The sequence below is a fragment of the Passer montanus genome, unplaced genomic scaffold (genome assembly GCF_014805655.1).
Source record: "Passer montanus isolate IOZ18808 unplaced genomic scaffold, ASM1480565v1 scaffold5, whole genome shotgun sequence".
Classification (NCBI taxonomy): Eukaryota; Metazoa; Chordata; class Aves; order Passeriformes; family Passeridae; genus Passer; species Passer montanus.
Genome location: NW_024369929.1, coordinates 6447329 through 6459479, shown reverse-complemented (window position 1 = coordinate 6459479; position 12151 = coordinate 6447329). Strand labels below are relative to the sequence as shown.

Genomic DNA, 12151 nt, shown 5'->3' with positions numbered 1-12151 from the left:
ACGGCCGCGGGCGCGGCCCCTTTAAGAGGAGGTGCCCCCTTTGAGGGCGGCGGGCGGCCTGCGCGCGCGCGCCGCTCGGTGTGACGTCACTGCGCGGCGCCGTGGGCCGCTCTGCCGCCATGGCCGACATGGCGGATCTGTTCGGCAGCGACGCGGACTCGGAGCCGGAGCACAAAGGTGCGGGCGGCTTCTCGCCTCCCTCTCTCTCGTTCGCTCTCCCTCCACCCGGGTGCCCCCGCCGTGGGCTGTGCCGCCCGCCCGCCTCGCCTCTGCCGCTGCCCCGAGCGCGGGCGAGCGGCGCGGAGCCCGGGCCGGGTCCGGTGCCTGCAGGGAAGGTTGTTCGGCCGCAGCCGAGCTCTGGAAACAGTGGGACACCTGTTTTAGGTCCCTGCCGTTTTACAAATTCTTGTACGCGTTCCTGTAAATTACTTTTCAAGGCAGGCGTTCTTTTATTTTCCTGTTGGAAACCGCATTTACCAGCCTCGGCAGTGAGGAGTAGCTCCATTGTCATAAACCTCCCTGGGTAGATGACTTGGATTCAATACAGAGTGACAGTTTTGGATTTGTAGGGTCTTATAAGCCGCGTTTATATAGTTACTTGTTTGAGTCTTCACTATTTTAATTGTTACTTTCGTTTGTGTAATTCTTTATTTCTTCTACAGTTTTAGAATCTAGACCACAGCTTGTGGTTTGAAAGTTTTGGGCCATCCATCATTTTTCAAAGTGCTGTGCCTTTATTAGCAGCCATTTTATTTTACTATTCTGGCTCCCTTTGCTGACCTTGCTGACCATTCTCTGGAGGTTCTCTCTGGGGGCTGGTTCTGTTTTCGGGGTTCTTGTGACAGCAGTGCACATCACCTCTCGTGCCTCCCCAGAGGGGCACCCTGACTCCTGAGGGGCCGCGTTTGTTTTGCAGACTCCGACTCCGGCTCCGACTCCGATTCCGAGCAGGAGCACGCGGGCTCCGGGAGCAACGCCTCTGGCAGCGACAGCGACCAGGACGACGACAGGGAGGCCATCAAACCCAGCAACAAGGAGCTGTTCGGAGACGACAGCGAGGACGACGGCGCCTCCCGCCACTCGGGCAGCGACAACCGCTCCGAGAGGTCCTACAACCGCTCCGAGGGCTCGGGGCACGAGGACAACGAGGACAACGAGCAGTCGGACGCGGAGCAGCGCAGCGCCTCCGAGGCCGCGCACGACGACGACGAGGACGAGCCCGAGGAGGGCAGCCACCGCTCCGAGGGAGAGGGCTCTGACAAGGCGCACTCCGAGGACGAGAAGTGGGGCAAGGAGGACAAAAGCGACCAGTCGGACGATGAGGAGAGGCAGCAGAACTCTGACGATCAGGAGAGGCAGCAGAACTCTGACGATGAGGAGAAGGTGCAGAACTCGGATGAAGATGAAAGGCCACAGGTGTCTGATGATGAGGAAAGACTCCAGAACTCGGATGAAGAGAAAATGCAGAACTCTGATGATGAGGAAAGGCCACAGGCCTCGGATGAGGAGAAGATGCAGAACTCTGACGACGATGAAAGGGCCCAGCGGTCTGAGGAGGAGAAGATGCAGAACTCTGATGATGAGGAAAGGGCCCAGCACTCTGATGAGGAGGAGCAAGAGCACAAATCTGGTAGGAATGAATACAGAAATAATGATTTGCTGCTGGTTTGTTCTCTCTTTATTGTTTTGTTCACATTGGCCTGAAAAGATTGAAACTTCACTGTAAAGGCATTGATTTCATAGTTTTTAACTATAGTCATCTTTGCAATTTTTTTTTTTGATGCAGCACTTTGAGGGCTTATTAATAGAGAGGAATTTTTTAATTTGTGGACCAAAATTTTTAATTTGCTGAGAATAATTGTGCTCCTTAGCAGAGTCTGCAAGGGGCAGCGATAGTGAGGATGAAGTTCTGCGGATGAAGCGGAAGAAACCAATTGCATCAGATTCAGAAGCAGAGAGTGACACAGAAGGGCAGAAAGGTAAAAGCTGGGGGGGTTGTGGGATTTTGGGTCCTTTAATCCTCCTCTTGAGCCTGCAATTCATCACCTATAAGCAAACAGACATGAGCAGTTCTGTGTGGGATGCACATGCTGATCCTCTCCACATAGCTCTGAGAAGTTTTCTCTTCTGCAAATATTCTTTCATGCATCTTTACTGAAAGATATTGAAAAATGGTTCCTTTAATCAGAGCAGCCTGGGGAACCTGTACTATGTTTTGTGATGGTTTAGCTGGCTAAGGAAGAGGCATTTATTTTCTGAGAAGTAAAACCTCCAAAATGCGTAATGAAATTTCTTTACATCTGTTCAATTACTTGAATAAGGATTATCTTAAATTCTTCTATTGCCATTTTTCAACTTGATTTCCTTATTTGATAAATAAACCTTGCATTAGGGTTGTGTGTTCATATATGTGTGGTTTAAAATTGTAATTTTTCTGCTGAAGAGCATGCAGATGTCATGGATCTGTTTGGAGGTGCCGATGACATTTCCTCAGGGAGTGATGGAGAAGACAAGCCACCAACCCCAGGACAGCCCATTGTGAGTGGACTTGACTTTTGAGATAATTAACATGCCATTGCACTCTGAAATGCAGAACACCAATTGATTTGGGTAATATTCTAGTGAAAAAAAAGAGTAGTGACATTAAGTAGCGTTACAGATAATTTTGTCTCAGCTGAAAAAATTATAAAAATTTTATACATAACAATATCAGATTTAATCTGCTGTACCCCATCCCTGCTCCACTTTCTGAACTCTAAAAAAATTATAAAGAATAGTTTGATTGCTACCAAATAAAAACCACAGCCATAGCTGTCTTTGGCATCTTATTACAGCTATTTGAGAAATATTTTCATTTTTATGATAATGTTTCATCTTTTATTGATAATAGATAAAAATACCTTCTTTAATCTTGTAGAAAGTGTCCCCCAGTCTCCAGTGCTCAGCTGAAAACTCTGTTGGCTCCTTTGCTGTTCTTTATTGTCTTTGGTCTCCTGAGTTTGCACTGGTGCTTGAAGTCACTTAATGTGCCACGTGACAATGCTGCATTGAATTCCTTTCAATGAAAATGCCTGAATTCTTTAATCCAGATCTTCCTGACCTCTCTGTGCCTATGAATGACTTTTCTTTTAGCAAAATGTAATTATTAGAGCAGCAGTAGCCGGATAGATTTTTTTCACTTATGCTCCTGTTCTGTTTTTTCACTAGGATGAGAATGGGCTGAGTCAAGAACAGCAGGAAGAGGAGCCTATTCCAGAGACCAGAATAGAGGTAGAAATACCAAAAGTAAACACAGACTTGGGTAATGATTTGTATTTTGTGAAGCTGCCCAACTTCCTCAGTGTGGAGCCCAGGTAATTGCACATTAAATACAGGATTGATAAAGTCTTTTAGTGTTTCCCTATATTGCTTTTGTTTAGTATATGTTTACCCTATTTAAAGTTGTTGACATTAAGATGCATATTTTTGGTTGTGATTAGTCAATAGTAATGGCTGTTGTTTTCTAATCAGGTAATTTTATTATGAAGGTGGGTTTCAGCTTGATTGAATAACTTATTGTCTGTAAAAAACAGACAAAAATGTGGTTTAATTGAAAGCACATGCTGTCAGTTGAATTGTAAGCATAAGTTTAGGCTCTCAGAGATGTGAAAGGCAAATGCACCGACTTTTATGCACTTTCCAGTGATTCAAAACATCATTTTGAATTTCAGAATAAGGCCTTTTTTATTTGCATATGTTAAATGTACTATTTATGAAGAGGCTGGTTACTTGTTTTCCTATTCATCTAACCCAAACTGAAGGCATTTACTGGAATGACTAAGGAGTAGGCTGGTTACTTGTTTTCCTATTCATCTAAATGAAGACATTTACTGGAATGCCTAAGGAGCAGCAAAATCTATTATGAGAACTGTTTGTGATGTTAGGTTTGGCCCTAAAGGCCTCCTTCAGCACTTGCAGCACGGTGCTGTTGAATCTGATTGTTCTGCTGAGCACCTTTCTTGCCTTGTTCCCAAGGTGCAGTTTGAGCTGGCAGCACAGCCTTGTTGGGGTCACACCTCAGCTCAGTCATTCTGCTGGGCTGGGGCTCCAGGCTGTTTCAGGGAAGAACTGTTCCAAATCTGGGTAGTGGCTGCTACCAGTGAGAGAACTCCTGGTGATTTCTGGAGGTCAGACAGGACTGAAAACAGAATTGTACAGTAGCAAAGTCCATCACTTTTCCCTTGAGCAGCCTAGGAACTGTGAGGAAGGAGGTTAGGGAAAGGGTTCCCCCCACTCACTCACTTGGTTCTGCAAACATTTTGTGGCACAGTCATCAGATTTTTTTTGGTGGAAGAGAGGAAAAACAATCTCATCTTCCTTTCTCTTTGGTTGGTTTTGAGATTGAAATAAAAACAAAGAAAAAATCAACAAGGATTGTGCTCTTAGAAAATCCCCAATTCACCTCATTTATGAGATATTTCTTTCATTTTATTTTCCCTGTATGATCTCCTATATTTTTTGTTCCATGCTTAACCTGACCTTATCATGCTGACATAAGGAAACAGAATTTTCCGAGGCAGACTTGTTTTCTTCAGCTGGCACATTCAGAGAGTGTGAATGTTACCCTGTAGCTGATGGTAGAGAGGAGCCTTGGGTCAGACCCCCAGGCTGGGAATCAGTGCAGTGAATTCCCTGGCTGCAGGAAGGGCTGTCCCACACTGCAGTACCTGCTGTTGTGGGCAGGAATAATCTGAACCTCTCAAGCACCTGTTAACTTGCAGAACTCTGCAATAATCTTCTTTAATTTTCTTAGAAGAATAAAGAATATGTTGTAAAATTCTTTGCAGACCTTTTGATCCCCAGTATTATGAAGATGAATTTGAAGATGAGGAGATGCTTGATGAAGAAGGTAGAACTAGGTTAAAACTCAAGGTATAGTATTCATTTTCCTTTTGTCTTTTACACTCACCTAGGTACTTTCCTTCAAAGTCTGTTTCACATCTTTTGGAATGATGTTTTGAGTTTTCAGATTAGGAAAGTGTGGGCACTGACTATTTCAGTAATAAATTTTTTAAAAGCTTGATAGCTGCATTTCACCTGTAAAAGCAATACTTTGCACCTTTATTTCTTTGCATTATGCCACAAATTATCAAGCCTTTCTAACTGCGATTCTTGACCTATATAGAGTGTATTTTACCCCAGCATTCCTTATGAGCTAGAAAAACTGTCTTGTTTTTTCCCCCTACAGGTAGAAAACACAATACGATGGCGGATGCGACGAGATGAGGAGGGGAATGAGATCAGGGAGAGTAATGCACGGATAGTTAAATGGTCAGATGGAAGGTTAGTTTGCTCCCTTTGTTACTGAAGTAATGCAGTTGTTCTTGCTGTGACATGCAAAATTGGAAGGTCAGCAAACTTTGACATCAGTTGTGCACAGTACAAATTATTTTAGTCCCAGTGCTTTGAAAGGTTTATGCTCTGCTTAGTTTAGATTGACATATAATTATTGGCTAGATATAAAAAGGAAACATGAAGCCTTTCTCCATTTAGAAATGAGGCAAAAAATATAGACTGCAGTGGTTTTATCAAGTGACTGATGTGGGAATCTCTTTTAAGCATGTCCCTCCACTTGGGCAATGAGGTCTTTGACGTGTACAAGGCGCCGCTGCAAGGAGACCACAATCATTTGTTCATCAGACAAGGGACAGGCCTGCAAGGACAGGCTGTGTTCAAGACCAAGTTAACCTTCAGGTAAACTGCTGTTCTATATCAAATGTTGATACTGTTTTTGCAATTAAGTGTTGTAACTGGTATAGAAAGATTAGATATACCAGTTTGTAAAGCTTCAGAGCTTCACTGGTTAGTAAGAATGTGCTATTTTCCAAACTCAGTTTTTCAGTAAGATTTGTCCTACATTAGGTGTCTAAGTTGGGAATGTTAATGTGCCATTTCCTGCATTATGTAGGCTACCTATAGGTTTTTGTATTCATGTTTAATTTGCATTTTTACATGTAAGTCCTCATTTGAGTCAGAAAAAATATTACTATTCCCTGAAATTAATCTTTTGTCTGAGGTACAGTTGCTATCAAGGTGGCAACTGTTTCTTGAGATATTGATGTGAACTGTGAGGAGGATGTATGTGTAGGTTGATAAGGGTCAAAGATTGTAGGATTCTAGCATAATTAAGGGTTTAAAAGGCCGTAGAGATATTTGAGTCTAGCTGTTAATGGTTGGACTGGTGATTTTACTGAGAGAAGACTTGCTGTCTCCAGTAGCTCTTACAGTGCACATAAATACTTTTCAAAAAGGGTTGGTGCTTTTACTTTTGTGCAGATGAATCTAAATTCTCAATTATGCTGGCCCTACCATTGTCTTTTGAAAATTGATGTGTTCCTTAAAGAAGTTTTTAACCCCTAGCAATTTTTTACCAGGCCACACTCTACAGACAGTGCCACTCACAGGAAGATGACTCTGTCTCTGGCAGACAGATGTTCCAAGACCCAGAAAATTCGTATTTTGCCAATGGCAGGCCGTGATCCAGAGTCTCAGCGCACAGAAATGATCAAGGTACTGTGGCATGGAACTCTCCAGTGTGCTGGTTTAATCTTAATTATCACAGCTGTAATAGAGCTGGACATTTTTGAATATTCTATGTTTTATGAAAAACAGTAATGTTTTGGAGTTTTAAGCAAGAGTTCCAAACCATGGGTGTGGCTTGCAAATGACAAAACAAGGAGAATATTTGCAGCCTTTACACTGCTGTGTAAAAGGCTACAGTAGAATACGAGAATAATGATGCTACAGTAGGATAGGAGGTTGTCTTGAGGAGGTTTGGGGGTTTTTATCCCTCAGTACCTTGCTTGTGTGTTTGGCCAGAAAGAAGAGGAGAGGCTGAGGGCTTCCATCCGCCGGGAGTCGCAGCAGCGGCGGATGCGCGAGAAGCAGCACCAGCGCGGGCTGAGCGCCAGTTACCTGGAGCCCGACCGCTACGACGAGGAGGACGAGGGGGATGATGCAATCAGTCTGGCAGCTATCAAAAACAGATACAAAGGTGGCATCAGAGGTAATCATGAACCTTAACAGCATGTCATTACGGCCTGTGTGATTCAGACAGGGTAATTGCACAGGAGAGCCTTGGTGAGACAGGATTTTGCCCGTTCGTTCGATACATGAGGAGACGTTAATTGAGTTGGTATGAGTTTATTTTGTTTACTCTGGACTTAGGTTCTGCAAACATTGTGTGGCACTAAATATAAGACGTTTTTAATATTCTCTCTTCCACACCAGTTTCAGATAAACATATTTGGCTTTTTGTTTTTTTCTGGAATGTGCAGAGGAACGTGCTAGAATCTACTCTTCTGACAGTGACGAAGGCTCAGATGATGATAAAACCCAAAGACTACTCAAAGCAAAGAAACTTAATAGTGATGAGGTAAGAGAAGGACTTTGTTCTTAAGCTGCTCATTTTTAATGAGGAACATTTCCTTCACTAAATCTAGTGTTTAAACTTGGGGTTTCTGTGGTTTCATTCACACCATGATGAATGTGTTATTTGACTTGGCATGCTTTCCATGGTAATTAATCACCAATTTCTTATGCACTGCATTAGTTCACAGACCTGAGTGATTCCCAAAGGAGGACACTATTGTTATTGCTGATTTAAAGATGGAAAAATTTATGCAGAGTTATGTAAAATGAATTTACTGAAATTATGCAAGCAGTAAGAAGACTTAATATTGAATCCTAGTGCAGTGTTACCTAAGTTACATGGTCCTCTCCTGTTTATTATGGAAATAGTGGAAGCATTTTCACATAGTATTTCTGCTCTTTTTAAATAGAAGAGTTAAAAAACTGAGTTAAAAAGACTTACTGTCCTTTACTAAACATACATGTCCCATCACCCCAGCATCATCTGAAACATTGGGCCCTGATCAAATTAACTGTTAGCTACAGCAGTAGTGCTGTTTCCCAATCTAAATGGTGTTTTATTGGTTTGTAATTTATGACTGCTGGGTCTTATTAACTGAGTTTTTGTGAACATTGTATTTGAGGTTCTGTTCAAGTCTGTCACTGCTGATACAGCACTGCAGTGTTACACAAGGAGTAAGCTGCTCTCATTTTCATTTCTGTGCTGTGTTTCCTGTAAAGTCCCAGGGAGGCCTCACTCCCCAGCCCCCTGGGTGTTTTCTGTGTGCTGAATGCAGGTTCTTGAGTTCTGCTCTTACAGTCAGCTGAGTTATTTGCACTAACAGGCATTGTAATGTGAAGTGGAATTAGTAAAAATTAGTTTTGTCTTCTAAAGACATAGATTCCTGGATTTTTATGATACATCAGAAAAATTTAATATATCAGGGAATATAACAGCCATAACGAGCCATGTAGTCAAATCTGTAATTTTGTGAGCCCTGTGAGCATTTGTTAGTAGAAATTGAATTGTTTATTTTTAAGACTCTTACTAGATGTGTTAGTTCATGATACAGCAATGTGAGGACTTGTCAGTTCCATTCTCACAGAAGAAAAGGTCTAATCAGCAGCACTTCTCTGCTGCCTGAGGAGCAGCAGCCTCCATTTTAAAGAGTGGCTGGAAGGTAATGCTGCTGCGGGGCCTTGGAGTGGTGCTGCAGTGTCACAGAAAGCCCCAGTGCTGCTGCAGCTCCTGTGTTCACTGCCCGCAGGGGGAGTGTGCTGTTCAGTGCCTACCCACACGTGTGGAGCTCTGGCTTCCTTGTACACTCACTCGCTTTTACCTGCTGTCAGTCAGCAGCACAGCACAAATCTCTGTGCTGATAACAATTTGTTACCGTTACTGCAAATGTCAGTCTGTTATTAATAATATACTTTATCACCACACAGCAAGTAGTTTCACTGTTGCTGCAGTTAATGGGGATATTCTGCTGAACAGGAAGATGACTCACTGAACAATAGCCCAGCTAGATTACAAGAGAATGTTTGTTCTGAGGAAGAAGCTATCATTGAGATTCCCACCCCTGTTAATTTCTGTTTTCCCTGCTTAAAATTCCTTCGTAACTGCGATTCTCCCGGTACGTACTGAACACATTAATATAGAATCAAATGCTTTTGGATAAATAATTATTCCTCGGAGTTCTGAAACACTAAAGTTATAGAACTCAATCTTTCCTCCTTAAAATCCAAGCAAGTTGCTTTAAAAAAAAAACCAAACCAACAAACAAAACCAAACCCCCACTTCCAAAACCAACAAATGGAAAAAGGGATGAGGTTACTTAGGCCTGAGAGTATTTTTAAAGATACACTTCTTTTTAGCTATAATTGAGTTACCACTTGTTCCTCATGTCACTATTGATGAGTTTTGCATGAACAAGTCATGATTTAAAATGTTGTTTGGATGGATGATTCAAACTGAACTCATGGAAATATACATGGAGCAAAAATCAACCTGTTGACTCCATGACCTAAAAACTGAAGATCAACCCTATAAAAGTCTTTATGGTATTTCTTGTAAGCAGGTAATTAACTCAGTGATTTGAGTTCCCTTGACCAGCTTTTTGCAGCCTCATAAACTATAAACTCTTACATATCTTGGACTGTTAACTGGCTTTGATTCTGAGTGATTCCTCCTAATTTTTTTTATTTATGCCAGAGAACAGTTAGTTTAGTTTTGTCTTTCTGATGAGCAAAATGCCTGCCCACTTCCTGAATTCCTTCTTTGCTTGAGTAGCTCTGATTCAGGCCATACAGGTATAAATAGTCTGAAAATTTAGCAAAGCTGCAGGGGCTGCTGCAGGGAGTGTGTCTGTATGCTGGAGAACTCACTGCAAATTCGAGGAGGTGTCCATGCTCATGAGACCTCTGAGAGTGCCCCTCATGCTGTAAATGCAGATATTGCAGAGAGACTCTGTGCATGCCATGCTCAGGCAGAGCAGGTGTGGATGCAGGGCCAGCAAGGGGATGGAGCTGCAGCTTCCTGGACCCTCCTGCTCTGGGGTGTGACACTGGGAGCAGCCACTGAGTGCTGAGGGTGAGGACTAGCACAGAACCAGCCCTGCTTCACAGTAGCACAGAATGGAAAAACTACAAGTAGTAATTTTGCTTTTCTTACAAGAAAGACTTTGAGGTCTTTTTGTTATTGTTCTGTGTTTTTTCTACCTCAGCTGGAAGTAGGGTGGTTTATTTTTGTCATTTTTTTGCCTTCAGGAGGGTGAACCTTCTGGAAAGAGAAAAGCAGATGATGATGACAAAGCAAGTAAGAAGCCTAAGAAATACGTGATCAGTGATGAAGAGGAAGAAGATGATGATTAATATTAAGGAAGCGCAGCAGTTGATTTTTTTGTTGTTGTTTTTTCTATATATATGTTTATATATATTGTACAGTTCTGTTAGAGCACAGATGTAAGTAACCATAAGGGGCTTATTTTGATAAAGGAAAATTCCTATGTCTGCGTTTCTGGTGTGAATAAAGTTTTTTTGACTTCCTTTGACTCTTAAGAGTTTTGTCTCATTGCAGCAAATGTTGCACCAGGGATTGTCACAGTGCTGATTTTAATCTTGCACAGTGCATTTCAGTTTTGAGAACTGTAGTAGCTGTTTACCAAGTGAATTGGTCATTAACTTAGTGAGTTCATTAGGAGAAGCCATGTTAACCTCTGTGGAATGCTTAAATGAGAAGTGTGCCTGACCAGGGTGTGATGATGGAGCTTGCTAAGAACATACAGTGGTACAGTGCAACTCTGTTTCTTCCCTAGATATTCCTTATTTCCTGTTTACTGGACAGTACATTACTATGCTGGTAGAATTTGCTGACTAAAAATATTTCTTGCCATGTTTGAGTAAATCATTTTAACTGCATGAAATTCACAGTTAACTGATCACATAAGATGTTTCTTTTTCATGCATTGAAGTCCAAAATGAATATTTGCATCTTGCCAGAGCAGTAATAATAATAATAATAACAACAATAATAATATTCATGTGCTAGTGATGTAAATGTCAGAGTGAAAGCACTTATTTCAACAAAACTGACATTTCTGCCAGCAGAGCTGAAAGTCTCCTTTAAAAGGTGAAATTAATCACAGTGCAAAAAATGCAACATGACAATTGTGTCTCACAATCTCATGTAATTCTTATGATGCCATTTCCTCTTGTTTCTGGTAGGTTTTATAAATATTTTTTTTAGCTGGGATGTCACTGGAGGAGAATGTTCTAGACAGAAACAATTCTGTGCTTACACTTCTTAAAAACACCTTATTTGACAATACAATACCAGCTGTAAAACAGCAGAAGAAATGGCTGAACTTTTCCACTCTTTCAGAGATGAAATACCATGTGCAGTTTTTCTCACTGATGAGAGAGCATGCATATGTTTTCTGTGCTTTCAGCTTTCTTCTTTTGGCTGACTTCTCACACAGTCCTGCAGAGCCTGAATGTGACTTGAAGCTGAGAAAGCAGAAGTAGCTGAACTCCCCTACAACCGAAACCATTGAGTGATGCTGTGCAAAGTTTATGATGTGGATTTGTGCTACACAAGCTGAAATAAAGTAGCTGGTAGTTATTGAAGAGGGATTGGTCCCCATCTCTCTCCTGCCAAACTGAATTTGGCTTTTTTTCTAAAACAGAAGGGACAAAGTGCTTCTTAATGACCATTTTGTTTGTGACATTCCCTGGCTCTTTGACTTAGAGCTTTCAGCCTGGACACCTTGCCTTTGTCACCTTTAACTGGGATAGTTGTTTGCCACAATGCTCTGCCTCCACTTCTCCTGTCTGGAAGGCACAGGAGCCTTCTGGCTGCAGAGCACACAGCTCTGCATGTGTTAATATTTTCTGCTGAGCAGCTGACTGCACTGGAGACTGCGAGTAAGAAAAAGTGAAAAAATTCACTTGGAAGTCTGAAGGCCTGAGAAACTCTTTTTTTATACTTAAATACTTATCTGAGAATTTCTGTGCCTCTTTCATGTGCAGATGAAGTCCCCCAGCTGCTGGAATTTTGACCCTGTAATCCTCTTAGTTTAGACCTCTGCTGGGAGGCTGGCTCCTTACATGAGGTTACCTGCTCTCCACTGGTAACCTTCTCAGGAAGAAGCCAGTTTAGGAAGGGACTCATTCTAGATGGATGTAACATGCTGTACTTTCACATAAAAGCCTCCCAGATACCTCTAAAATAACAAATTTGGCATATGGAAAAGACAGCATAATT

The 12151-nt window shown here is 42.0% G+C and overlaps 1 protein-coding gene across 5 annotated transcripts; it reads left to right on the top strand.

The window, feature by feature from the left end:
* Positions 1-57: 57 nt before the first annotated feature.
* LEO1 (LEO1 homolog, Paf1/RNA polymerase II complex component) lies at positions 58-10446 on the top strand. Of its 5 annotated transcripts, none has more exons than XM_039723313.1 (13): positions 58-177; positions 917-1630; positions 1875-1979; positions 2444-2538; positions 3208-3353; positions 4827-4911; positions 5228-5322; positions 5599-5733; positions 6414-6549; positions 6859-7045; positions 7317-7414; positions 8885-9023; positions 10156-10299. In XM_039723313.1, the coding sequence occupies exons 1-13, from the start codon at positions 120-122 to the stop codon at positions 10161-10163; spliced, it is 2001 nt and encodes a 666-aa protein (XP_039579247.1). In that variant the 5' UTR covers positions 58-119; the 3' UTR covers positions 10164-10299. The 5 variants fall into 5 exon arrangements, with proteins under 5 accessions (XP_039579247.1, XP_039579246.1, XP_039579249.1 ...); XM_039723312.1 differs by having other exon boundaries at positions 1872-1979; XM_039723315.1 differs by lacking the exon at positions 8885-9023 and having other exon boundaries at positions 10156-10446.
* The last annotated feature ends 1705 nt before the right edge of the window (positions 10447-12151 follow it).